The 27,961-nt window shown below is 37.9% G+C and overlaps 2 protein-coding genes across 2 annotated transcripts; one reads left to right on the top strand and one right to left on the bottom strand.

Annotated features, from left to right (window-relative positions):
- Positions 1-4,080: 4,080 nt before the first annotated feature.
- zgc:86598 (STKc_CK2_alpha domain-containing protein) lies at positions 4,081-13,549 on the top strand. The gene is made up of 14 exons (XM_056741837.1): positions 4,081-4,190; positions 6,091-6,170; positions 9,259-9,382; positions 9,623-9,734; positions 10,336-10,437; positions 10,521-10,571; positions 10,660-10,719; positions 11,089-11,172; positions 11,434-11,544; positions 11,668-11,769; positions 11,903-12,003; positions 12,097-12,245; positions 12,963-13,052; positions 13,128-13,549. The coding sequence occupies exons 3-14, from the start codon at positions 9,282-9,284 to the stop codon at positions 13,244-13,246; spliced, it is 1,182 nt and encodes a 393-aa protein (XP_056597815.1). The 5' UTR covers positions 4,081-4,190; positions 6,091-6,170; positions 9,259-9,281; the 3' UTR covers positions 13,247-13,549.
- Positions 13,550-17,733: 4,184 nt separating this feature from the next.
- On the bottom strand, positions 17,734-27,702 carry slc39a4 (solute carrier family 39 member 4). Its single transcript, XM_056741384.1, has 12 exons — positions 27,379-27,702; positions 26,036-26,344; positions 25,758-25,956; positions 25,535-25,683; positions 24,810-24,981; positions 23,420-23,592; positions 22,385-22,552; positions 22,152-22,247; positions 21,386-21,440; positions 21,128-21,280; positions 19,415-19,602; positions 17,734-19,307 (listed from the first exon to the last, which is right to left on the bottom strand). Exons 1-12 carry the CDS (start codon positions 27,577-27,579, stop codon positions 19,179-19,181), a joined length of 1,992 nt encoding a protein of 663 aa, XP_056597362.1. The 5' UTR covers positions 27,580-27,702; the 3' UTR covers positions 17,734-19,178.
- Positions 27,703-27,961: the final 259 nt, after the last annotated feature.

The raw sequence follows: 27,961 nt of genomic DNA on the forward strand, positions 1-27,961 counted from the left end.
CTTGGAGTTTTGTTCTATATTAGAAGAACGTCAAGGGATAGATCATCCGAAAATGAAAATGCTGTCATCATTTACTCACGCTGAATAATTAACTCTGTTCTGATGAACACAAAGAAAGATATTTGGAAGAATGTTAATCATTTTTAGTTCCAGGACATCATTGACTACCATATAGGAAGAATTAAATGGTAGTCAAATATGCCCCAGAACTCTTTGTTTTCCTAAATTCTTCATAATATCTCATTATGTGTTCAACAGAACTAAATATATATATATATTTCCTTCTATGGTAGTAGATGATGTCCCAGAACTGAAAATTGCTAACATTCTTCTAAATATCTTTGGCTGTGTTCATTGGAACAAATAAATGTATACAGGTTTGAAACAACCTGAGGGTGAGTAAACGATGACAGAATTTTTTATTTTTGGATGAACTGTCCCTGTAATGATGAAGAAAAAAATATAATAAAATAGTGTTTTATATCATTTGAATTCACTGTGTGTACAAATTTAGCGTTCGTTCTATACTTAATCTACCTACATTTAACTACTAACTATACTAACTATAATTGCATCATTTATCAACGGTATATATTTATCATAACATCATAGAATAGAATTATTTTCATAGAGTTGTACATATGCATTATGTGTCAATATTTTAAGGTTCTCACAGATGCCGTGAATTGAAATTCCATCTTCATTTTATTAACAGAAGACACTTTCTATAATATCAACTCCTGTGATGTGTGCATTTCTAGATTTCTAAACAGTTTAATTGTGATGATATGAAGGTAACTAAAGTAAAGTCTGTGTTTGATGAAATGATGTCAGGTGTCTTACCTGGTGAGCATGGTCGGAGGTCAGAGATGGGCTCCTGCAGTCTACAGTACACTATGTAGTATTGCACTTGAACTGGTCCTGTGGCGACACCATCCGTCGACGCTTTTATACCTCTTCAAAGGCCTTTGAGATTGTGGGAGGAGAGCTGCGCTTATTGTGAAAGAAGAGGAGAGGGGAAAACAACTTCGTCTTGGATTACGTTAATTGCACGGCTTAATGTAAGGATTCGTATGTCTCCTGTACATTCCCAATGAAAGAGTCTCTATCGCTTCCTTTGTGTGACAGTAAACCTTTTGTTACCCGCTGCATATGTAACGTGTTTCGCTTTCTGCGTAGGTGGAAGTGTTGCGTTTCTGTGGAAAGTTGTGATGCGAGCAGGAGGTCGTGGTTAATCTGATCCTCAGGTGGTCTTTGACCTGTGCACGTCAGTCTGATGCCCCATAGACCGCCGGTGGGTTTACTCAATGGGGGGATTCCCTGGGTCTCAGGGCAGTATTCGGAGGGAAAGGTAAACCTAATTGCTCTGTAAGGCAATAGCGGCCTGGCAGAAGATAAATAGAAGTTTGCCTCAGTCAAAAGCCTGGTGTTGGGGAAATGGCGCTTGTTTTTTGGCCTCTTGTTGTCATGATGCCAGCGATAAAGTCGGAGGTATTAGTGCTCAGCGCTGCAGGAAAGACTGTGAGATCCGTGTTCAGGAAATTCCTGCTTTTTCTTGAGATTAATTTGGAGGGAGAGACAGTCTGGAAAACAGTGTCGGGTAACGTCTTGGGCCGAACGCATGACCTGTCGTTTTGAGGTACGTTGAGTTGCCAGAAGGTCGGGAATCCACCGAAGGTCATGAGTAGACGCGAGAGGAACCGGAGAGGTATGACGTAAGTCTGCCGTGATGACACACATAACGTTTCGAGTATTTCAACAAACAATGGCCCGATGAAGATCTCAGAGAATCTCACAAACAAACGTAAGACTAAGATCTCTTCAACGTCCCAACCAGAGACTCGTCATTCAATCTGTCGACTATTTTTCCCTTTATCAGACCAAACTCCTGCCAATGGAAACGGGCCATCTCGAGACAAGACAGGAAGTCTACCCATCTGGGTTTTACCTTTCGTGGATTTCCATGGGCGCCTGTGGTAAAATGGAACGGGCCGCTCTGAAGCAGAACCAGGGTTAGAGTTTTGATAATGGGAGAAAGTGTTCCTGTGTAATAGAGTTACATTTGACATGTCCTCCGCTGTGGTATTTCGGAGCAGCCTCACCCGCTATCAAAGGACTCCTCTGTCTGCACGCTAAAAGGATTTTTCCCTTTAAAAGCGTAAATGGATAATTAACCATTGAGGATCCCTCGCTAGGCCACATTACGGCCGCTTAGCTGTCTTTTCAAGAAACACGTTGGCGAGGGAAGTCTTTGAAAGCTGGTAAGGTCAGATTTACATGTGTATGTGAAACGGGCCCGAGGGCACACTGGACCCCTGGAAATGAGCGGGACCGTACATAATGTACTCATTCGGGATTGAAAAAAGGCACGTTACATTAGAGAAAACCACCTCGCTCGGGTTACACGACCGTGAGGATTAGTATGAACTCAGAAACCTTTGTTTGCTGAGGTGTGTTGGCATGATTTCAGGAACAGAGTCGTTAACGAACACACAATTCAATTAATAAGGACGTTTTTTATATAATAGGTCCACATTTGAGAGAATTACTCATAACCTGAAGGAGCTTCTACATAAAACATGTATATTATTATTTATAAAAAAAAAGAATTATATTGCGATTGGCCTTTCTTGATTGTGACTGCATTCAATTTGTTCAAATATTATATACATATGTTAAAGGCTTGTGTACCATGAAGATTGAAGAATTATTTTGCAATAAAGCAACTATCACACAAATTTGAGTGCCGTATGATTTGTGTGGTCGATAAGAAGCTGTGACCTCTACTGATAAAGTGCGTTAACCCTGTGCCAGCTGTCATGATGTCAAGATAAGTTTCATTGCCTTCCATCATCGTGAAAAAATGACGCTCTTTAACCAGTACATACCAGACAGGATTTATTCAGTGGCTGATGGGATTGAATCACTTTTTAATACTGAGAAAGTATCACATGAGACTGTCTGATGAATAATCCACGGTCAATTACTCGGCATTCTATCAAATAGTTTCAGGTGGCTTTACTTTCACAGGTATTAAACTTCAAGACTGTCCTGATTCACACTTTAGAGATGTTCTTCGTCAAAATTGCTGGACAGACTTTTTCAAATTTTGGTATCGCGAAAAAGAAGGTTTTTTTAAGGTTATAATGATCTAATTAGGTCTAAAATGGTTAATTAAACATTTCTTAATAGCATTTAAAAAAATCTAAATAATGAATCAGACAGAAGGGCTTACGTTAAGTGAAATGGTTTCACAAAGAGATTTACTTGCATTGAAAACCACACTTATTCAGACTAGGTTTCTTCCATCCGTTGTCTTTCTGAAGTGCAAGTCCACATTAGGTTGGATTACAATTGGCAAAATGGGTAATTGAGTTGCCTGTCATCAGGTTAATTGGCCCGTTTCTTTATTACTTTGACAGACAGGCCATTTAATAAGCTTCATAAGCTGCTGACATTGAGTTCTAGAGTGTCACACTTCAGGTCTTTGTATCTGGCATTTTAATTAAGGTCAGATGAGCTGATAACAAAGAATATTTCTATCAAATAAAAGACCAACAACCTGGCATCCCATTCATTCAGTGAGTCATGTGATACTCAGACACACAATGAACCCACATGACCTACTGACTCCCAATGCCAACATTCTTGTCCATGAATTTACAGTCTCAGTCAGATTTTTAGAATAACATTTTGGGATATACTTATACTTCACAAAACATAAAAATCGGTCAGTCTGTGTACCTATCTGGGGTAAAGTGGAGCTTTTACTTTTACAGTGTCATACACACAACATGATGAGACTAACAGATGTGACTCAAAACAATTCATTTAATAACGTAGAAAGTAATACAACACACACTAATGTACATAACTATAGGACATATAACTATATATGTGAAGGGTTTTAACAGTTAAACAGGTTTTACCCTAGCATTTTAAAATGATTTTTTGTTAAAATCACGAACATTTTTACAATGCAGAGTGGGATGGCTGGTTTAGTAAAGAATAGTCTCAGCCTCAGAGTAATAGAATGGCTTCGACTGACAGCGGGATGTCTAGAAATCGAGCCTCTTTGAGCGGAAGTCAGCTTGAGTGAGCGCGCCGCTCTTTCGCGCCCCCTGCAGGACTGGAGGAGCGTCGCGTCTCCTCGCGCTAACTCCTCCGCCATATTAACAGAGAGCAGAGAGGTAATCCAAACCGCATTTTATTTAATCAATTTATACCATATAACACGAGTTTCTACCCGGTATATCATCATTTAATTATTATATGTACAGTGTGGGAATTGTATATTGTGTTTTCTACCTCATTGTGTTTCTATAATGCGTTTAATCTGTAGATGTTAAATGTTAGCACGGCTGGAGGCTAACGTGATGATATGCTAATAATATAAAGATTAACTCGACGATTCGCTCCGTATTTTATTGTGTTTGACGTTTATACTATGTCTTAAAATATGCTTGAGAGTAGATTTATTAAATAAATAAGCTAAATGAGAGGCTTTTAGTTTAGCTGCCAACTGATGCTGCCCATTCAGATCTGAATGAGAGTTCAAGTCTGATCTTATGATTTTTCCCCGTTTAATATCTTCATCATTAGAATTAGAAATAAATCAAAATGATGAAACCAGTATTTATTCATACCTCGTATGATGTTAATAGAAGTTGGAAATGGTGTTAGAGGAATAGATGTGGGATATTAAATGGGTGGATGTGGTTTTAATAAAATATTTGGATTAAATACTGACAGAATAGGAAAAGGTACAATTGTACGAGCAATGATTTTTACTAAATCGTTGTGATTCTGCATGTTAGTGAATGTGTTTAATCTGGGGAGAAATTGACCCCCAAACCATCACTTCAAAGGGTTTGTCACATTTTTGTATTCTTAAATCTTGCCATCTGTCTTATTTTTGTGTCCCAAACTATACATCCATAGACAGACCGCGCTCCTCAAACCTTTTTGGACCAGGGATTTCTTTAAATGAGGACCCCCTTTGGTGTGGCATTTGCTGACGCAGAGTTAATGTTGGTGGGAATAATAAACCCATTTGAAAATATGCACTTTTTAATATTTAAATAAAATGTGGCGTTATTTCTTGGCCATGATTTTTCTGGTGGTCTGCGGACCACTCTTTGAGAACCCCTGATGTAGACAGCATTTGCCAGAAATGCTGTTTAGGTGGTCACATTACTAGGTTTTGAGACACAGTTTGCGCGCTCCTGGTTTCTTTTCACTAGTGTTTGTTTGAATATGTGGGTTGGTCTCTTGGTAGTTATCAATAACTGTAAACACTGGAGTGTATCCATATTTAATTAAAGGGCATGTGTCAAGGGTGCATTTAATGTGGCCATACAGCAACATCATATTTTATCATATTACTAGCAACAGGCTCCCGACATCACTTATAACTAATGATTCAGTTCCAATGGAAGACAATTTATTCACTCCCATGACCAAAACTGTATTACTGACTTTCTTTTGCAGACCACAAAAGAAGATATTTTGAAGAATATCGATAACCACACAAAATTTAACTCTATTGACTCCCATTGTATGATCACAAAACCACCGAGACATGTCTCAAAATGTCTTTTGTGCTCCACTCAATGAACAGTCACATACAGGTTTTGATTGAAAAGGTGGAAAAAATGACAGAATTTTTATTTCTGGCCTAAATGTGGTCAATTATAAAAAGAGGCTGTTTACAGTGAAGCTGCCATTGGATCGTGACACAGGTAGTCCCGCCTCTAACAGAGCTTGAACGTATTTCAGGGGAATTATGTGGTATTGACTTGAGCACTGAATAATATTGAGAAAATGGTTCATGTCTGCATCAATGTAGGAGAATCTTAAATGCTGATGTGATGGTTATTTTACATTTCAGTCTAGTGACTGACATGATAAAACACAAACCTGTCAAACATCACACAACATCTGTGTTGATGGTTGTGTGTTATTGTGTTTTCAATGCTGATGTCTGTGTCGACCGTCTTGTTTGGCTGCACGCAGCATGTTTTATTTACAGTAATCCCAACTGACGTCATTGATGATTTTTAATGTTACTTGTTTTGTGTTGCTTTATAGGTGTGTAGTGTTTCACCCTCTTGCCAGTACAACGATAAAGTCATCAAGATTTCATTGGCTGCCCACAAACATTATTTAAGGTAAACCTTATCATTTTTTGGCTTTGGTTGACCCTTTTTGGGACCTTAACAAAATATTTGTCTCCAGCGCTGACTCTCAGTGAATACAAGCATTGTGACTTTAAAAGCAACATGTGATATCAGGTTTAGCGCTGTGCTCTCTCTTTGTCGGGAATCTCTGGAATGAAGCAAACCAAAATCTAATCCAGCACAAAAATGATCCTTAGTGAATGGTTTTTCGCAAACACGGTGTTTTCAGAAATGTACCTGGTTTTACATACCCTCTTTACTATGGTAAAATCAAATAGCTTGCAGTTCAGTTGTGTAGATATTCATAAATCTTCTTTGTGTGCATTTTTAACCTTGAAAGAATGTGATGACATATTTGGAGCGCTTGGTCTACTCTTCCTTGCTCTGCTTGCACTCAGACTAAAACTTTTCTGGCCAGTGTTTAAGCACCTAGGTCCAATTTATAAGAGAGTCAGGGGTCTGTATAGCCCAACGTCTCGGTCATACGGTCTTCTTTACTTTCATTCTGTACCACATGCAGATCAGGTCACGGGTTTAAAGTACCCGGTCCGGAATGACATATATTAATTACATTTTTAAGGGTCAGTAGTGGACCAAGAACCCCATATTTGTTACTGTTTGAAAGCTTAGAATCTCTATTTTCTGCAGATATGCCTCACTTTGACCTTTAATTTATTGTAAGAAAGTTGTTAACACTTAATTTATACTATCTCTAGCCCCCCAGTATTCATATTTTTCTTATTGCTCAAATATGACACATAGTCATACATCAAATTAAAGCTCTCATTCCCAGGAATAAATTTTCACAGTTATTTAAATCGAATTATAATCACACATCCAACAGTCTTCGAATGCATCGTGAAGTATGAAATCGTCTTTTGTAAACAAATTTGATATAATTGAATATTTGCTCCGTGAGCTGCAGTAGACAGCACAAACGCTACATCATCTTCTATCATAGGTTCTACTCTACAAAATGAGCTCATTTTCAGTGTTTTCTGACTGAGGTTGTTTGCATGAATAATCCCTTGCTATGTCATAACACAACAAAGTAGTGTAATGATATTCAAAAATTCGGCAAAATATGAAAACATGCACCGATCCAGATGACATGCATATCATTGGAAAGCTTTGCCTCTCAGCTTTACGACGGTATATCGCGAGATTATATCAGCCAATCAGCTGTTGAGCGTAAACAAGAGGTGACGTGCACAAAACAAAGCTCAGACACACCATGGAGCAATGCACACGGGCTCGTTTGGAACTCCAAAAATGGCTTCTAAAAATGGAAAACGGCATCAATAGAAGGTTTTTCTCGGGTTAGAGGCTGTGTGGAAGAGAAAGATTGACTCAGTGACACGGATTTGGAGAGCAACGCAAGCTTCGATTGGGTGCGAGGGGCAGCCTTCACTGAAGGAGAGGATCCTGATCTCTGGAAAAGTAAGTTTATGTTTATACACTCACCCAGGTTTTTTAATGTATTATTTGTATCCTCATTTATTATCATGACTAAGCTTGCTAGACGAGTGTTCAGATGTTTATTATATATAAATGAAAACATTGGGATGAACTGAGTTTTTTTGTTTTACAGTCCGAGTTCATCAGATGATGAGTGAGTTCCTCCAAAGAGACCACGACCCTTCTGCACCCTCATCCAATGCGACCCCTACTTCATCTGGTCAGACAAGAGACTATACACTTTATATACATTTGCACATTCTTTATATGTTATATTTACTGTGTGAAAGATGTTTGATCATAGAAAAATAAAAGGCAAAAAGTACTACTGTGTGTCATTGCTCTCTTTGACATAGTATTTTGATTTCTTCTGAGAAATATGAATAAAAGTCCTTGAAAGTCATGTTGCTATGGTTATCATAAAAAAGCATAATAATAAGCCTTGTAGTATCTTGTTTTAGCAATTTTGGCGGGGTGGAACATGGTGACTTGAATTGCAAGATGTCAAAAAAATTCTGGTGTGTGCTGCCGTATGCTGGTAACCATCAAACTTGTCTGCAGTTTGATAGAGCACACAGGGCCTGAGTTATTCACTTTCAAAGACGGGGTTTAGAACAAATAAAAAAGTTCCTTGTATTAAGGCGGTTGAGTGGACCGACAACATTTATAATCATATTTATCACTAACAGCAGTTTTGTATGTAATTTCAAAGGGTTTTATTTTAAATGACATTATAGTGATACTTCACCCAAAAATAAAAATTCTGTCATCATTCACTCAGCCTCGTGTCATTTCATACCTGTATAACTGACGTTGTTGTGATGAACACAGAGAAAGATATATGGAAGACTGTAAGCAAATTCTGTGACATCATTGACTGCCAAAGTAGGTCAAATTAGATGGTAGTCAACGGTGCCCCTGAACTGTTTTTCTAAATTCTTTCAAATATCTCACTTTGTGTTCAACAAATCCAAAAAACTTGACCGTGTCCGGAATTGCCCCTATACCCTAATATAATGCACTATTTAAGTGGACATCAATTTTTAGTGGTGTCCGAATTCATAGTGGACATTATTAAATTATCTTGGCATTGGAAGCACATGATTTTTTTAAACATACAAATATATTTTTATATAAAATGCTTAGTGAAACATTGTATGCAGCTTTATTTGACCTCGATGAATATCAGTTCCCGCGCCCCTCATTTGAACTCTGGCGTCCCCCAGGTTGGGGACCACTGTCCTAAACCCACGGGTGAGGAACCATTGGAGGGCAAGTCTGGTGCCAGCAGCTGCGGTTATTCCAGCTCCAATAGCATTAATAAAGTCGCTTCCTTTTATTGTGTGTGTTTATTACAACATAAACAGTTATTTTGATCACTTTCAACAGTTTATGTAACCTCAAACCTCACTGTCCTGTAAAATGATGCCAAACTTTTGTATATACACCTCTGCGTGTAGGTATGGGAAGCTTTTCAATTTGCGGAGGCCAAATCCAGGCGGAAATCCCCCAAATAGCTCCAGAGTTTAAGGCCCGAGGCTTTTATTGCGGCTGGATGGTATCGCTGTGTGTTGTTCTGAAAGCTCAGTCCTGTATTGATTCTTTTCTTGTCTGATCACAGTCCTGACGTGAGACGTGCACATCATGTCCGGCCCTGTCACGAGTCGATCTCGCGTTTATCCAGACGTCAACACACAGAGACCACGGGAATACTGGGACTATGAATCTCACGTTGTTGAGTGGGGGTGAGTGTGAGACGACAGGTTGCACGGAGACTTAAAATATGAACAATGTATTTGTATTGTAAAATCATTCATATAAAAGAATAGAGCGTAGGTTACAGTATCCCACAATGCCCCACACTCAACTCAGATCTCTTCATTACTGTTAATGTGGTTGGCTTTGAGAGTTTGATGAAGCGGTTTCCAGGTATTGACATGAAAGAGAAACAAGTCAATGTGAATGTGTTTTTTTGTCGTTCGCAGGAATCAAGATGATTATCAGTTGGTGCGAAAGCTCGGCCGAGGAAAATACAGTGAAGTGTTCGAAGCCATCAACATAACAAACAACGAAAAAGTAGTCGTCAAAATACTCAAGGTGAAGAGCGTTAGACTTCATGTCTCATCCTGTTCTCATTTTCTTTGACTCGCTTGTTTGTGTTGTGGCAGACAGCGGGAATAGTATCCACAGCAGAACCTGTTGGCGGGTGTTCAGATCCGCAGGCGCCTGACCAGTTCCTGCTCTTAACCAGAGAGAGCTCTAGATTCTCCCGATAGCACTTCTCCAGAGGAGGGCTTCTTTTCAAACAAAGTGATAAATAGTTTGCAAGATTAGTGCCGCTGTCCTGTAACGTACCGAACCGTGTATAATGAACTTCCCGTAGCTGGAGACACGAGGATGAAGCTGTAGAAACGAGTCTAGACGCAGTCGGGTCAGATAACTTTAGTCAGATGTTCTAGGAATTTGTGGGGATGAATGATGTTCTGTTGTTTCTTACAGATGGATTCACAGGTTCATGATATACCACAGAAATCATTATTTTCATCATCTTTCATCAAAATGTGCTGACTTTCTCTGATGTGATCCAAAATGAACCAGTGATGATATTGTCTACTTGACATGGATATTTGGTGTAACCTGACAGTTGATGCTTTGCATCGTCATTAATGATTGTGTTGTATCTCTTGTCTGTGTGCAGCCAGTAAAGAAGAAGAAAATCAAGCGAGAAATTAAAATTTTGGAGAATTTGAGAGGCGGCCCCAACATCATCACACTTCGAGACATTGTCAAGGACCCTGTGGTCAGTAAACGTATACGTGTCTGTAGTGATCATAACTATATAGTGAGCGCACTAATTGTCATCTCTTGTGTTTCTCTGTGAAGTCTCGAACCCCAGCTCTGGTTTTTGAACATGTGAACAACACAGACTTTAAGGTAAAAATAATGACTGGCTTATTTAAGACTAAATGCAACAAACACGATCATTTCAGCTCAACCTCTTTTTTTTGTTTTTTTTCCCAAGCAATTGTATCAAACGCTATCAGACTACGACATTCGGTTCTACATGTATGAGATCCTAAAGGTAAGCTCTGTGATATCTTTTCAATTACAGTGCAGTACTGTTTCTGTATTTTGCTTTAAAGGAAAAGCTTTTTTTTTGGAAATAGGCCACAAGAGTTAATAGGTTGAGTTTTACTGGTTTGGAATTTATTCAGCCGATCTCTGGGTCTGGCGATAGCACTTTTAGCATAGTTTAGCATATATCATTGATTCCAATAAGACCAGTAGGATCACGTTCAAAAATGAGTTTTGATATTTTTCCTATTTAAAACTGGAATGTTTGAAGACCGTGACCAACTGCTTGCACAAGTAGTGAATCACATTTTTTATTAATTTCATCATTTCTCTCTGTCCCTTACTTTTTGTTATGATCTTTTTTCGTATCTCTCAGGCTTTGGACTACTGCCACAGTATGGGAATCATGCACAGAGATGTGAAGCCACACAACGTAATGATTGACCACGAACACAGAAAGGTACCGCCCCCCACCCATCGTGTGTATCATTGGTCAAGCCGTAGCCTACGCCTGCTTACAGCCGCCTGATTGGTTGAGGAGCCGGTTGACACGAGTACCTTTAAAAAACTGTGTTTTTGCCCTAGTTATAAAAAGCAGCATTGTTTGTTGCTGCAGGAATAAGCGCATAACTTTGAATATAAATGAAAGATATTTTCCCTGCATCAACATTAGTGCACTGAATTAATCACACGTGTTTGTGTATTTCTGTTTGTGGTTCAGCTTCGTCTGATAGACTGGGGCTTAGCAGAGTTCTATCACCCCAGTCAAGAGTACAACGTCAGGGTGGCGTCTCGATACTTCAAAGGACCTGAACTGCTGGTGGACTATCAGGTGAGAATCAGACGACACAAACATGAGTCTAAAGAAAGACTTTTAACTAACCTCATTTCATCTAACCTCAAACTTTCACTCTGTTTTTATATCAATTGTGCTGAAGTCAGTTTTTGTCTCCAGATGTATGACTACAGTTTAGACATGTGGAGTCTCGGTTGCATGTTGGCCAGCATGATCTTCCGGAAAGAGCCGTTCTTCCACGGACACGACAACTATGATCAGGTGAGAGCTTTTGCTTTGAAGCCATCTTGGGCTGATGTGATTTGGATAGGGATCAATGCTGAGTGAGATAACCCTGCAGTCTGTAAGGCGCCGCTGCCCCCTGCTGTCTCACATGAACACTGTATTGTTTCAGCTTGTACGGATTGCCAAAGTCCTGGGTACAGAGGACCTTTATGACTACATCGACAAATACAACATTGAGCTCGATCCACGGTTCAACGACATTTTGGGAAGGTAAATGGTGATTTGTGTTCATGATGTATTATGTCCTTTTTTGTCACATTTGTGATGTTTTTACTGATTCTCTAAAATCATCTCTTTATCCAGACATTCCCGGAAAAGGTGGGAGCGTTTTGTCCACAGTGAGAACCAGCATCTGGTCAGCACAGAAGCGCTGGATTTCCTAGACAAACTATTGCGCTATGACCACCAAGCTCGCCTCACCGCCCGAGAGGCGATGGAACACCCATATTTCTGTGAGTGTCTGTCTTACTGAGCGTTCACACCAGACCTGAGTTGCGCAAATAAATCGTAGTTGATCACTGGAACATTTTGAGATTACTCACTTCATTCACAATAGGTGCGAATGTGCGTCATGGGAGGGGCTTCTGCAAGGCGCCTCCAGTCTCGTTGTGAAATGGCTGACATGGATTATTTGTGTATATATATATATATATAGCTCAAATTGAGTAAAGAGCGTATTTTACAATTTACTTGATTGAAGAAGATGTTTCCTACAGTTCCAGGTATCCACACACAGCTGCCTTTTTGTCCTCCATTGTGGATTCGGATTTCTCTACGTCGTAATAACTTCACTACTAACGCAAGCTCCTGATTGGTTAACGCATCCTGAATATTCGCTAAAGTTCAAAATTTTCAACTCTCGTGAATCACGTTATGTAAGTCAAATGCCCGAAACACTCAATTTGTGGCAGGATGTCCATCGTGTCTTTGCATTGACTCAACATGTAAAACACTCACGCTTAACGCTTCATTCACGTCTGGTGGGAACGCACCATTAGTTTGCTTAGTCATTTACATAGCCACACCCATTCGAACATTGACAAGACATGACAAAAGGACCCGACCCTTTACTTTTTTTGTGTTCAAGATGCATTAAATAACAAAGCACAGGTTTCCTCTATCAGAAACACACCCTTCACTGTTAGATTTATGCTGATGTGATTTGTTAGATCCCACAGTGAAGGATCAGGCGAGGATGGGCTCGACGTCAGGACTGTCCACTGGTTCCACTCCAGTCAGCACATCCAGTATGATCACAGGTAAACATCTGACTCCACCATCACCCACTCTTCATCTCAGTCCTCCATTCTCAGATCTCACTCTTTGGTCTGTAGGGGGCGTCACATCCATGTCTTCAGCCCAGCCGATGGCGAACATCGCAGGTTCTCCTGTCATCTCGTCCCCCAGCGCTCTAGCTGCACAGCTTCCTGCTGCCGCTGGAGCTCAGCCCTGAACAGACTCACTGACCGTCTCTCTCTCTCTCTCTCTCTCTCGCTCTCTCTCTCTCTCTCTCTCTGTACCCCGGCCACATTTTTATGAGTGTAAACGAACTAAAGAGAGACTCGATTAGCTTTCTTTTTCCTTTTTTTGTTTTTTTTCCATACAATAATTATATATTGAAGTTCGGACACATGCATACAGTTGTAATGTTGCGTCAGTGTCAGACATCCTTTCCCTAAGACGGTGTCTATATAGAAGCCACTACAGTTTAGAAATTCTGAAAAATGGATAATAAAATTTATTTTATATGTCCTTACATTGGTCTGCGTTGTTTTTGAACGCACACACATTGGATTGGTTCTTGCATGTGAAAAACACTTATTGTTTATTGTATTTTTCTAAACCTAATGTGAAAGATGAAGTGGTTTACTATGTTTAGAAAGAAAACAGCAGAAACAGGCTCTTGTGATGTATGTTAGAGGTTTATTGTGCAACTTCTCAATGTGCTACAGTTAAAAGAACAGTGTAGTAACAGTAAGGTGTGCTTTAGGAGAGCTTCAACATTATATATCTTGCCTTTTTAGAAAAAGGTAAATGGCGTATAAATATATAAATATACAGTATATATTTGAAGACTTTGGTTTCAAAATGAAATAACTCCGTTTTTATAATATTGTTTTTTATCATGTTGTCGTCTTTTATTGTGTTAGTTAGCTGTATTTGTTGAGTTATAATGGCTTAAATCAAAACAAACCAACTGCAGTTTTAATTGGAATGCACATTAAAAAACATGATTTATCTGAGTTATATTATTTTGGAACCAAACTCTTCATATTTACAGACTCATAGATCTTAATCATTATACATTCTTTTCTTCTATTGTCAAGAATAATTGACATAACTCGTACTCTATTGAGTCATTGAGTGGATGATTATTCACCCAAACCGTCCTTCAATGTCTATATCATTTAGTCCAATCCAGTGAGTGATTCACGAAGACTGACAAAAACATTATGATGACAATCTGTAGAATCTTCAGCTTTTAGCTCTCAGTATGAATTACCTGCATGTAATCATTAATGATAACAAAAAGAAAAGACAAGCACAGTCCTCTGATGGATTATTTTCATTCACACTCATATCTGACAGAGAAGAAGCTGAATGTTCAGAATGTGTGTAATGTCAAATATAAAACAGTGTTGCCCGAAAGTCTAAAACCACTATTCTCTAATTCTACTGTACATTTGAATCTACATTTGAAATCGCAAATTATGTTAACATGACAAACTTATTAACCAGCCTCAAAATTGTTAGTAATTTAATGAAGCAATGCATTTAAAAGGAAAGTTCACAAAAGGAATAGCTATCTTAAAAACACAAAAGTTTCAATGATTATTTTTGTTTTCAAATTTGTTTAACAAATAAAAAACTGGGCTGTTTTGTCAATGTGACAAAAGCATAGTCCCAGACAAACGTAAATGTTAGAGGTGTCTTTATATTAAAATATATGATTGATTTGTCTCAAGATGTTCACCAATAAGGATTTGTAAAGTTGTTTTTTAAATTGACTTAAATATCATAATTTAACTACGGTCTAGTTCTGGTTTATGCTAATCCTCGTCCGGGAAATCAGCCCTTAAAGTCTGTCTGTGGTTAAATGCATAGACATTAGATGGTTAGATGTAGAAGGCTATCTCTCTTTGTCCCTGCAAACTACACGTAACACCCTGAACCACCAGAGGGCGCCAATGTTCTGAAATATGATACAGGTCGCGCCAGCATAATCCCAATATAATATCATGTGTCCTTAACTATTCATTTACCATCTTTACAAATAATAGAGAAGTATTTATTAGGAATAGTTTTCCAAACAAAGTAAAACGAACTTTACGAATTCATAACACATTTTCAGCTCAGTGTAATCGAAATAATGTGATTCAGTTTTTTCAAAGAGCTCTCTTAATAAATGAATAACCATGTCGCTTTCCTTTCCTATACCTCCCAAAGCCAAAGAAGTACATTATAAAGTATTAAATGATAGTTATTCTTTCTTAGAATTTCTTAGATATAGGTTTAATATTGATCATAATATTTGTACGTTTTGTGATTCAGAAATTGAAACAAGAGCATTTATAGTGTGATTTGTATGAGTGGTTAAGAATTCAATTGATCTGTTGACTTTTTCCAAAACTTTTTGGAGTTATAATTAAAGAGTTACACTTTGGATTATTGATAAATAATATCTTTATATTGGGAAAATTCCGTATTCATGAGTGTAAGTGGCTGAAAACAAAAACATTGTTTTATATTTTTCTAAAGAATTTTTGATTTATACTGTAAGTCTTTAAGTAAAATTTAATCGAAAGTTGCAAGATTTTTTTTTTTTCTATTTTTGTATTTTATTTATTTCATATGACTGGTTACGGTTCGACAATGCAATACGTACAATATCTACAATGACATTTATCTAAACGGTTGTATTTTAATAAGTTTTCTTTTTTGAGTAAACTAGATTCAAATATATCATGCTTTAGTTTTTAACAAACCACCACGCAATTGTAAATCACGTCAGCTGTGTGTCAGTGTTTCTACAGCTAGATGGCGCCATTTTTCAGAAATTGCAAGTTGTACCAGTTTCGTTCTTGAATGTTATGTATTAATATATTTAGTAGACCACCCCTTGCTTAATACCATAACAATAATGTTTATTGACATCAACTGTTTCATGTTTTGCTAAAGTCTCAGATATTTCTAGTGAAAGAAATGTCAGAAATGTGTCGGTCATTAAAGATTCAGAAGAAATGTCAACAATGTGTCAAACTGAGCTCAGATTTGTCAAGTCAATATATCTTATGTTCTTAAAGTATAATCAAGAGTTATATATAAATCATTAACAACAGGACGGATTACTAAATAAGTCCAGAGGGTAAATCATCAATTGCATACTCTTTAGTCCATATAAGAAGTTTACATTACTTTAAGAATTCTTCATGTGACAGTAAATTAACGTTATTATGAAATAACTGCGTCAACAACAAAATGTTTTGTTTCACCCAATTGTCCATACATTTTTTTTATTCTTTTATGTAATTTAATTATTGTTCCAAATTAAGCATTTGTGGGGAGAGAAATTATGTTTATTTAGGCTACCAATAACCAAGATAATAAAGCTTGCTTATGGAGATTTTGGGCCTTCACTGGAGTCACTTCTGGTCGCGATTGGTTCCTCAGATGTGATTGCGAAGGAATTTTTCTTAAAGTCACCAGCAATCAAACAGGAATTTCTAAATGTTTTACACAGTGTTGCAGTGATTTTTATAAAATATTATTTTTAAATTCATTTACACTTGCAATCTTTAATCAAAAAGTTAAGCTTCTCTAGAACAACTCTTCACCACATGACGTCAGCAACAAAAGAGAGGTCGGACTATAGGCCTGCTGATTGTCCAAAGGCCAGGCATTTTTAGCCCTCCCCTCCAGGCTCGACAACAAACCAATCAAAAAGGAAGGGCAAAATAAAGCCCCGCCCTACATTTTTATTCTTATTTAAGAAGCCTTTTCTCTCGGAAACATGTCACCATACTGAAAAGAAGTCAATTGCAACTTTTTTTGTGTAGCCTACCTCTTTTGTACACACAAAACTACTGAAGTAAAAGGACATCAAGATAATCATCCCTTCAGAAATCCCTTTTATAATTCTTATTTGTTACATAAACTGCAGTTACATAAACGGTGTCATTTACCCGATTAGATATATTTCATGTGATTGTGGTTTAGTCTTTGCTCAGATGTTTCTCACTATCATCCCTGCAGTCGGATAAGCCTTCAATAAACATAAAAACAGCTCTTCATTATCTGTGTCTGTGTCACGGTGCCACGAAAAAACATCTTTTTGATGACTAGACATGTAGTAAAGATGCGCACACAAAATAAGAAATTATTTACCGTAACACAGCTTGAGTTTTTACTCTTTATTTAGGCCTTCCTATTTTAGAAGCTGCCTCTGTTCACTGGACTCAACAGGTGATTCAGGTGATTATAAATGATAGAAATATGTAGATTCAAAATAAAAAATCATACAGTTGGTTTGAAGTTATTTTATACTTTACCAATAGGATCTGTGTCGCTTAAAGACATCTCATTCAGTCTGAATGTTATTGAATGGATGACAACTCAACAATTATGAGAATCATTACTGTTATGAAGCATCTTTTAAGGATAAATATTCTGTGTCTTTCTATAAAGTTTTAGAAACATGCCTCAGTGATTTTCTTATTTAGTCTGATCTCTCTGAACATGACATGAACTTTATGACATGCAATTCAATGTACAAGATTTGAGTGAGTTTGAACTTTGTGCTGCGTGTCAGATGCCAAAGACGACATTACGGTTAAACACTTCTTCTGCAGACTTCAAAGTTTTATTTAATTTATGTTCAGCAGAAATTTAAAAAAACTTCAAATCAACTACGTTATAATTCAACCAGCTGTGAGATGAATATCAGACATTAAGGTGAAGAAACAACCAGAAAAGACACAAAATGAAGAAGGTACAAGCAAGTGTCTTTTATCTTTCGGTTACAACAGAATGATACAAAAACATGATTTTATCTCACGATTTCTAAGGAGGAAATGATATTATCCAACACTTAAATATTTCTTATAATTGCACATTACACATCTTAATAAATATAGATGGTTTCTAAATGGTACATGAACATATGTGACTTTAAAGTAACCTTTAAGTCTTTGACTATAAGTCAGTGTAATGTCAGATGAACCCTGTGACCGCAGAATGTAGAGTTTGACCCGAGGATCGCATTAATGCCTTCATCACACAGTTTAACCGCACAATATCACACACACAATATCACGGTACCGAGAAGAGTTCTGGTGGCTTACACAACATCTATATGACATCATGAGGATTGTGAGCTCTTGTACTATGAACGCTGAGACTGACAGATTTTGATGTCTAGACGAGAAAGAGCAACGGTTACAGGATGTCATGGAGTGTTCGTAAGGATTTCTTTACAAATGTTATTTCTCTGCAACAAACAGTTTTAAAGGAATCATTTCACTTGGTTTAGACAACACGTGAGTGAGTGAATGAAACTTCATACATTTTATACAAGCAGAAAGTTTGATCACAATCACACTCAATGTGCTTTTAATACTTTGGTTTGGGCTTACTGTATATTTTAAGAACTTTAACATAATATTACAATCCAAACACACGCCACAATAAAATGTCCGTATTCATTAATGAAAAATACAACATTTAAATAAACAAAAAGGAGCTACGTAAAAAATGTTATTTAGAGCGCTGGTGTTCATGAATAAACATTACAGGAAACGCTCTGGTAAACATTCATAAACATGACAAAAATGACAAACCAGAAAAAAGTTTGTCTTTGCTGAGAGTTAAAGGGACAGTTCACCCAAAAATGAAAATTTGATCATGAATTATTTACTCTCCAAACCTGTAGACATTTCTTTGTTTGGTTGAACTCGGAGAGAGATATTTGGACGAATTCTTGTAACCACACAGTTCTTGGACCCCATTGACTACCATAGTAGGAAAAAATAACAAGTCAGTCAAAGAACGGTTTGATGTCATACATTCTTCAAATTATCGTCTTCTGTGTTCGACAAAACTAAAACATCATAAAGTATTTTTTCCTGCTATGGTAGATCAATGGGGTCCAAGAATTGTTTGGATATAAGCATTCTTCAAAATATCTTCTTCTGTGTTCATCAGAACCATGAAATTTATACATATTTGGAATAACTGGAAGGTGAGTAAACGATGACAGAATTTGCATTTTTGGGTGAACTATCCCTTTAAAACGATCCTAAAGTCATTTCTGAATATTCTAACACACTGGAACTCAATTGCACATGTTTTACATGCCATGATATCTACCATATCAAAAACGAAACACATTATAGACCTATTTGATCTTCATAAAGAGACAAGAGCAACAAAATGCCCCAGCCGCTTAAGAGGCCCAAATTCTGTAGGAGAAACATCAGCCACGGTCTCCGGCTGTCCACGTGGACCATAGATGGCAACTATACACGAGACACAAAGAGAAGCTTTGAGAAAAATCTGAGATCTCTTCCACAAAGAAAAACTTTACAAAGCAATAAACGTAAAAAATCGGAGATTATCCACGTACCATGTCTGCAAGACCGACATACAGGAAGAGTCCAGCGGTGATGGCCGAAATCCACTCCGTGGCGACGCTTTCTGTGGAGACAGTCAGGGCGATGTACAGTCCGATGAAAGAGGTGAGAGAACTGCCAACGTTCAGCATTAAAGCTTTCTTTACAGACACTCCACAGTGCAACAAGATCGCAAAATCACCTGAAACAAAACCACAGAGATGTTCTCAGACGAAAAACAAAAACAAGATCTCATCAATAGCCGGGTTTCCATCACCCTGGTTTTATGAGCATTTGAAGTTTCGCATCAAAAACAAGTGATGCATTCGACTTATGACTTCACAGACACCAAGAGTTTAGTTAAATAATCAAGACTTTCTTCAAGTCTTCTGATGCTCTGTTTACATCACTGTTGAGATCTCATTAAAACTCGAGAGGCGATGTCTGGTCAGATTACTTGAACTATTCTGAAAACAAAGTCAAACCAATTTATATTTTCTAGAAATTTAGAAAAATTATCTGACAAGATATTGAGAAGGAATACATCCAGAACTCTGAAACTGTCCGTCAGTTACTGTGTAACTAGTTACTATCTAATAAGTAACTGTAATTTAATTACTTTTCCCTTGAAAAAGTAAAGTAAGGGATTACTCTTATTTGTCTGTCATTTAATTACAGTTACTTCTGATGTAATTAAACTAAATACTGTGTGTTATATGTGTGTGTGCAATAGTGTAATTGACATCAAAATTCTAAGTCTTACTTTAAAATCAGAGCTTTAATGTATAATTCTCACATTTGTAATACTTTGGTCAATTAATAATACTCCTTTATGTAGCTTTATATTATTTACTTGAATGAATTAAAAGAGAAATTTAATCAAGGTTGATATGGGATACAGAAAGTAATTAGTAATAAGAAATATTTGAAGAGAGTCGTTTGTAAAGTAATCTAATTACATTATCCAGTAATAATTAATGTAATGAGTAACTAGTAATTAATTATGTAGAGAGATTCAATAAAAGGAAGGAAGGAGACGGGAACCAGCAAGACATTTAAACATTTAATAAAGTAATAACAGAACGAAACAATAAATACAAATACAAACATGTTCGGGCCCGGTCCTCTCTCTTCGACGGTTCGGTCGCTCGTTCTCTTATATACTCCCGATCTCCTACGTGATCCTACTCATTAACAATTACTCACCGGTCTCGAACCACGGTCTCGCCCCGCCTACTCTACTACAAACTACTTTAGTTATTTACCCAACACTGGTCAGACGTTACTTAGGGTGTGTGACTACTTATAGTATTAAATCACCATAAAAGACAGATTTCATTCCCATAATGCTAAACGCTGATTAAGTAAATAATAAAAAAAGGAGGAACTGATAATGTTCACTCTTAAAAATAAAAGTGCTTACAAAGTTCTTCAGAGCGATGCCATAAAATAACCTTTTTTTGGTTTCTGTAAAGAACCATCTCTTTTCACCTTTATCAGATTGTTGTGAAACAGAATGGTTCATTGGGTGTTAGAGGTTCTTCACGGAGACAAAGAAGGTTCTTCTACGACATCATGAAGCACCTTGATTTTTAAGAACACAGAGCTGCAGTTGTTCAAAAGTGTCTTTGTTCGTCTGAGAAATTCTGAGATTTGGGAATCTGCTTCACTGAGTGACATCTGGGTTTATCTCTGAACAAACACTCAACAGACATCACGTCACTCACCCAGCTCGTGTGGAAGCTCGTGGCACAGAACGGCCAGAGACGTGGCCAGACCCGAGCGCCAGGACACGGAGAACGCGGCACCGAGTGCCAAACCGTCGGCAAAGTTATGAATGCTGTCTCCAATGGTGATCATGTAGGGAAGCAATCGCTGCTCTGAAGAGAGAACGACCGTGAAAACAGGATTTAGAAGTGGGTCAGGTGAGATTTACTGTGATGAACTCTAACTGTGTTAAATGATTGATGAAGTGTTTATTTCACCTCTTCTGCGCTCAACAGGTTCCAGGAAGGATTTCTCATTTTTTTCTGTGTCAACCTGAATGAACAATGAACAAAAGCGTTGTTTAAACAAACTCAAAGTTAAACATTACACTACAATCTTTCATGTCAATTAATGGATCTTCAATGATTCATCTCCAGTTTCAGTGAATTTTGTTAGCACAAGTGTTCTGAATAAATTCTTTTCTAGGTATTTTATTTTGCCAAATCTGTCCTAACACTAACCTTTAAGTGATAGTTCACCCCAAAATGAAAATACTGTCATTGTTTACTCATCCTCATGTCATTTCACACCTGTATAAATCTGATGAACAGAGAGAAAGATATTTGGAAGAATGTGATCAATTTTCACTTCTGGAACATCATTGACTACCATAGTAGTGCCCCAGAACACTTTTTTTCCTTAGTTCTTCAACAGAACAAAAAGTACACAGCATTGTTTTCCTACTATGGTAGTGGATGGTGTCCCAGAACTGAATATTGCTAACATTCTTACAAAAAAATGTCTTGGTGTTTAACAGTCAATGAAATGTATAAAGTTATGGATCAACCTGAGGGTAGTAATGACATAATTTATATGTTTGGTGAACCAGCCCTTTCAATTATCCCTAAAACAAGTGGATTTGAATAGTATACATGCCAACAAAGGCTTGTTTTCAGCTTTATTCATATTTTCAATTAGCTTCTTCTTTTTTACGTGCAGCTTTCCAATTTTATAACATCCTGCACGGTCTGAAATATGTCTCACCAGATCAACCTGCGACATTGAGTTTTTGTTGTGTTTCTCTTGCTGGAACATCTGCAGGACTTTGCCGTGGTCACAGTGATGGAGATCAGACTCCTCCTACAACAAGAGTTTGTGACGAAACAGATGCCAGATCAGCAGGTCTCAAATTTTTATCTCAAGAAAAACAGTCTTGGTGCTTCTTTAACAAACAAAAACTTTCGATCTGAACGAGATGCACAGCATGGTTTACTCACGCCATCATGATGGTGATGTTCTCTACGAGTGACAATGGAGAAGATGCTCTCCATCAGATAGAAGAAATAAATGCCCGCGATGAGCACCAGGAGTTTGTAGAGAAAGTCAAAGTTGTCTTCTGAATGGTCAAGACTGCTTCCATGTTCGTGCGAGTGGAGGCCCAAAAACTACACACAACAGACACACAAACAAATCACAAACCTTCCCAGTGAAGTGAACTTAGAAAACATGTGCTGTGAAATGATTCTTGTGTTTCTTCTCAGACACCGTGTGATTTTAGGGCGCTGACAGGCCTGAAGTTATGCTGACACAGATCTAAACGGATGAAGGAAAGTGGGTTACGTTGAGTCGATCGCCGGCCTGAGCGAAATAATGTGTGCCAGGCCTGTCGTACCAGGGTCAGAGCGACCTTTTAATCATTAAACAAGAGAAATGTCCTGCCAACAAAACATTACACACCTCTCAGACGCTCTTTAGTGTTTTTTTATGGAGGTCATGTGTGAATATAAAACTGTAAACGCAAAAACTTTTCAAACTGACAAACATCTGCGTCTGTCAGCTGCATGAAATGTAAACCATAAACACACACACAGACAGAGAATTAAAGTTGAATTTGTGTTTTGGCAATGCTGGTGTGAGCTATACTGACAAGATTACAAGCCAAGTGAAATAAAATGAACAATTTATAACAAACTATACCCAAATCCTATATTTCACCAACAGATATGTGGTCACAACTGATGACATCTCTTTTAAAATAAACAAGATATAAACAATAGATATAATAACAATAATTCCTACATTTCTTATCAAATTAAAAAGTATAATATTGTAGGACTTTTATTTTTTATTTTACAAAACAAGCAAATTTTGTTTCATGATTTGTCTTGTGCCTTGATGCCCGATGACTCCTGAGATAGGCGCAGGCTCCCCGTGACCCGAGGATAAGCGGTAGAAAATGGAATGGAATGGAATGGATTTGTCTTGTGTCGCTTCAGTTCTGGAACTGTGTTGAATTGAAGAGTTTTGCTCACCGCAGGCAGAAGATGCAGCAGCGCGTCACCCGTCAGCGAGCCCACAGCCAGACTGATGCAGAACTGAATACACAACTCAAACACTTGAGTACAGGCCGTGAACAACAACACCACAATCCCAAACATGGCCATCAGACAGATGATAAGATTGGCCAGAGTGGCGTATCCATAACCTGAACACAAACACATCATTTCAAAAATAATTTTATCTTGAATAAATGTCAGAGTTAGAAGAATGAGCATGATAATATGATCATACATGATCACCCTGGACAACAAAACCTGTGTTCTGGGTCAATTTTTCAAATAATCTGAAAGATGAATAAATGAGATTTCTATTGATGCTTGAGTTGTTAGAATAGCACAATATCTGGTTGAGATACAACGGATTCAATCTCAGGAATCTGAGAGTACAAAATATCTAATATTTAATCGAAATATTGAGAAAATTGCCTTTGAAGTTGTTTATCAGAGGCACTGTGACAGGACATCCACTTACAACAATAAAGTTTTGATACATTTGAGGTAGGAAATTTACAAAATATCTTCATGGAACATGATCTTTACTAAATATCCTAATGATTTTGGCATAAAAGAAAAATCATTAATTTTGAACCATATGAATTTTTGTCTTTTACAAAAAATGTTCCTGTGTTACTTAAGACTGGTTTTATGATCCAGGGTCACATTTAGTAAACATTGAAAAACAGATCCGACACACCAAAACACCCCACAAGAGTTAAAATGATACTTTAACCAAAGATGAGCACCTTGGAGTTGTTCCAAATGTGTATAAATGTCTTTGTTCTGATGAAAACAGAGAAATACATTTGGAAGAATGCACATAACCAGACAGATTTTGTCCCCATTCACTTCCATAGTAGGAAAAACAATGGTGGTCAAAAGTGCCCCAGAACGTTTGCTGTGCTGCATTCTTCAAAATATCCTGCTAGTTCTGGTTATAAGCATTCATCCAAATATCTTTCTCTGTGTTAATCAGAACAAATACATTTATACAGATTTGGAACAACTCAAATAAGTAAATGATGAGAGAATTTTCATTATTGGGGGAAGTATCACTTTAAAAGTATATATTTTTTCATAAAACTGTAATTTTTATATTTACAATAAGATATATGTTGTATAAAGATAGCCTTTCACTATACATTGGAGTGTTTTAATAACCATGGTGTTTTGTTCATGTTTACAGAATTCAGTCCACATTTAGACCTCACAAGGTCTTCAAATGTTTTATAAATGAACATTACTCCAGAAATATAAATACAAACAAAGTGCATGAGGGTTTTCAGATAAATGAACAGATCTAAAAAAACAAGCAAGAAAGGTGAGGTGTAAAACACACATCAGGGTGTCTGAAGAGCTCACTCACGTTCAGCGGTGCTCAAAGAGTCAGGGCTCACAGGACCGGGACTGATCTCAGAACAGCTTCCACTGAGCATCTGTTGAATCAGTGCAGGACTGATCTGAGTGAACTGATCTCTGGTCAGTGCTGAAGCATTCATGTGGTGGATTCTCAGCAGGTCTTCAGCGCTGAAACACGTCTGCATGAGAAACACAATCATCAACACATTTCACACCACATCAGTGCTGTTGCTTTCATAATCACACATGAAACACTCCAAAACCCCACCACTGATTCATTCCACGGATGTGATATGACGGGTCTTATTATGACAGAATGTAAATTTACCGAAATTCATCTTAAAACCCGAGCTGGATGCAAGAAATCGTATGTACGGCTTAATTTCTTTCTGATCATCATAACACGTCATGTCACAGGCCTCTTCATCATGCGTGACGGATAAACTAGTGGATTTATGAAGCGTGCTGAGATTTCCCATGATGCCATACTGGAAAACATGTTGTACTGAAGGCCAATATTGCAAAGATTTGACGTGTCACTTCTGCACCAAACAGAATCACAAAATAAATTTGATTTGTGTATAAGGAGGAAATATGATTGCTGCCGGTGGAAGTCGCCTCAATGATGCTCGGATGCTGTCGGGTGATGTTCAGCAGCATCGCCTCATATGGTTCAAACATGATGCTTCAAGATTTCTGCTAAAGTTTTGAGCCGAGGGAATGAATGATTACCGCATCCCAGGTGCTGTTGCTACGGCGACCCTCTGGGTGACTCTGTCTGTGGGTCTTTCGGCTGTAGTGGGGTTCAGTCTGATGGTGGTCGTGACCGTCGTCGTGTTCCCCTCCACCAAGGTTCAGCGACCTCAGAAGGTTTTCAAAGTCTGGAAGAATGACATCGTTAATACCACATGACTTTGGTAACATAAAAGGTCAGAATTGAGTGGGACTGTCGTACCGTGCAGGGTGAGATTCTCTGAGCGGTTGAAGATGTAATCCAGAAAGTACTGTTGCTCCGGCAGGACATGAGCTCTCATGCAGTCTCCACGCAGAACGTGATAAAGAATGTTTCCAAACACGACGTCCAGCTCCACGTGTGTGTGATCTCCGTGATGATCGCTGCTCTCCTCCAAGATGTCGTTGAGCGAGAGACAGGGCTGAAAACACACTTTGTTTTATTCACAAACCCCACATGTCAACAAAATGGTTTTATTTAAAAAAGAATAAGTCACTGACCTCATGTGTGTCCGGTTGATAATGTTTCTCGATGTCCAGAAGTACTCTCTCCAAACCCTCATATTCTGTGACACTGACATCGTCATGGTAATGGGGGCCGGTGTTGATGTTGCTGTCGTTGTGAACTGATTCAATGAAGTGTTGGGTTTCGATGCCCCATCGGCCCTCACGTATGACCCCGCAGGTCTCCTCTGGAGCGCTCAGAAACAGACAGAAGCCAGCGGCCGTCATGAAGAACTCCTCCATCTGTAGACCATCTGAACTACTGTAGTTCCTCAAGAGCTGAGACACACCGGACACAGACAGACACTACACACATAGAGAGAGAGAGAGAGAGAGAGAGAGAGAGAGAGAGAGAGAGAGAGAGAGAGAGAGAGAGAGAGAGAGAGAGAGAGAGAGAGAGAGAGATCTGTTATTTCACATTCACAAACTGGACGTTAAACGTATTAGAGAGATTGAGCTCTTTTAACGCTCTATTAAGTTTGGCTTTTATAAATTAATGCAAAATGTTTGAGTTAATGTTTAGACCTGTTTTTATTATTTCAAACTGGTATCTTAGGCCTAAATGAGTTATGAAGGATTTTATTAACATTATTAAATAATATTAAACATTAGATTTATCAGACTGACCTTTTAGCAAAAGTGTTTTTATGACATACAAATAATTTATTACATTTGGCACATTTCTTATGTCAAACAATAGTTTATTATTTACAAATCTGTATCTCTGTGAATTAACTGTGATTTTTTTTCCTGGAAATATTGATGTAAAATTTAAGGGCTTTTAGACAAAATAAATAGTATTTTTTAATGTTTTATTCCGGTTAAAACGCGTCACAACTAACCCCGTTTAGCCTTTTGTATTTTCAGTGTCAGATAACTAATTTGACATGTTACACCATATTTTTTATAGTTTTTATTATTTCATATTTTACAGATAATACAACTAAACCGAGTCCTTATGCTGATAAATATCCTAATCGACAAACTACATAAAACATAATTAAAGTAACTGCTCACAATCTTTCATTAAAAAGTTATTGACTTTATTAAGTGTTTTAATGTTTTACTATTAAATAAAACACTTTTCGGAAATTGCTTTCCCTTTATAACGTTATACTCACATACGCAAACTATCACAATTTACTTCACATTTTTGCGTTAAGCTTCTTTTGCCTCGTTTGCATTATATTGTAACAGATATATTTTTTGTATATGACAGATTCGCTCAATTAAAAGTGCTCGTTCCTGAGTCGTTTGTTTCGCGCGCAGGTGTAGCGCACGACCCTACAGCAGGCGCGCGCTGGACCTCGACCTCTCCAAAAGTCGCAAACATATCTTACCTTTTCACACGACACACCGGAGCACTGCACACGTTTCTCCAGCCCTTCAAAAACCGAGCGAAGCGCATCTTCAGTGAGGAACTTCTCACCAGGAGCCACCAAATCCACAACCTTCCTGTAAATGTCTTTCTTATCCCCACGCGCCTCGCGCAACAGGCTCCAGCAGGTGACAGCGAGCATTAAAACGACCCTGATCTCCATAACCGATGTCTTTTATCCTGTTTTTATATTCTTTTTTTGTAATTGAAGAGATGTTGGTGGCGAGAGGGGTTCGAGAGACTGCGCACACAGGTGCTCTTCTCTTAGGTGATACCTGCTCAGGTAGAAGCTCTTCTTGCCCTCTGATTGGTCATGTCTACACGTCTCATAAAGGGAGCGAAAGCTCTTCCGTTCACTTGCTCTCGGGGGTTCGGATCTGTTTGGCACATATTAAACACATGCACTGAAGAAATTATCCCAATATTTATATATTAAATCAATAAAATAACATCTTAGAGAGAATGTAGAATATTGTCTACACAGTGCACATATTCACCAACTTCCCTAAAATGGGCCTATATTTACCTGTCTGTTGGAAGACACA

Source organism: Triplophysa dalaica, chromosome 25 (assembly GCF_015846415.1).
Source record: "Triplophysa dalaica isolate WHDGS20190420 chromosome 25, ASM1584641v1, whole genome shotgun sequence".
In the NCBI taxonomy this organism is placed as follows: Eukaryota; Metazoa; Chordata; class Actinopteri; order Cypriniformes; family Nemacheilidae; genus Triplophysa; species Triplophysa dalaica.

Coding starts and splice junctions, on each gene's coding strand:
- zgc:86598 (XM_056741837.1), top strand. CDS start 9,282: ATGTCCGGCCCTGTCACGAGTCGATCTCGCGTTTATCCAGACGTCAAC. Junction 10,572..10,659: donor TGAACAACACAGACTTTAAG/GTAAAAATAATG, acceptor TTTTTTCCCAAG/CAATTGTATCAAACGCTATC. Junction 11,770..11,902: donor GACACGACAACTATGATCAG/GTGAGAGCTTTT, acceptor GTATTGTTTCAG/CTTGTACGGATTGCCAAAGT.
- slc39a4 (XM_056741384.1), bottom strand. CDS start 27,579: ATGGAGATCAGGGTCGTTTTAATGCTCGCTGTCACCTGCTGGAGCCTG. Junction 25,684..25,757: donor AGAGAATCTCACCCTGCACG/GTACGACAGTCC, acceptor TCATTCTTCCAG/ACTTTGAAAACCTTCTGAGG. Junction 22,553..23,419: donor TGCTGCATCTTCTGCCTGCG/GTGAGCAAAACT, acceptor TGTTGTGTGTAG/TTTTTGGGCCTCCACTCGCA.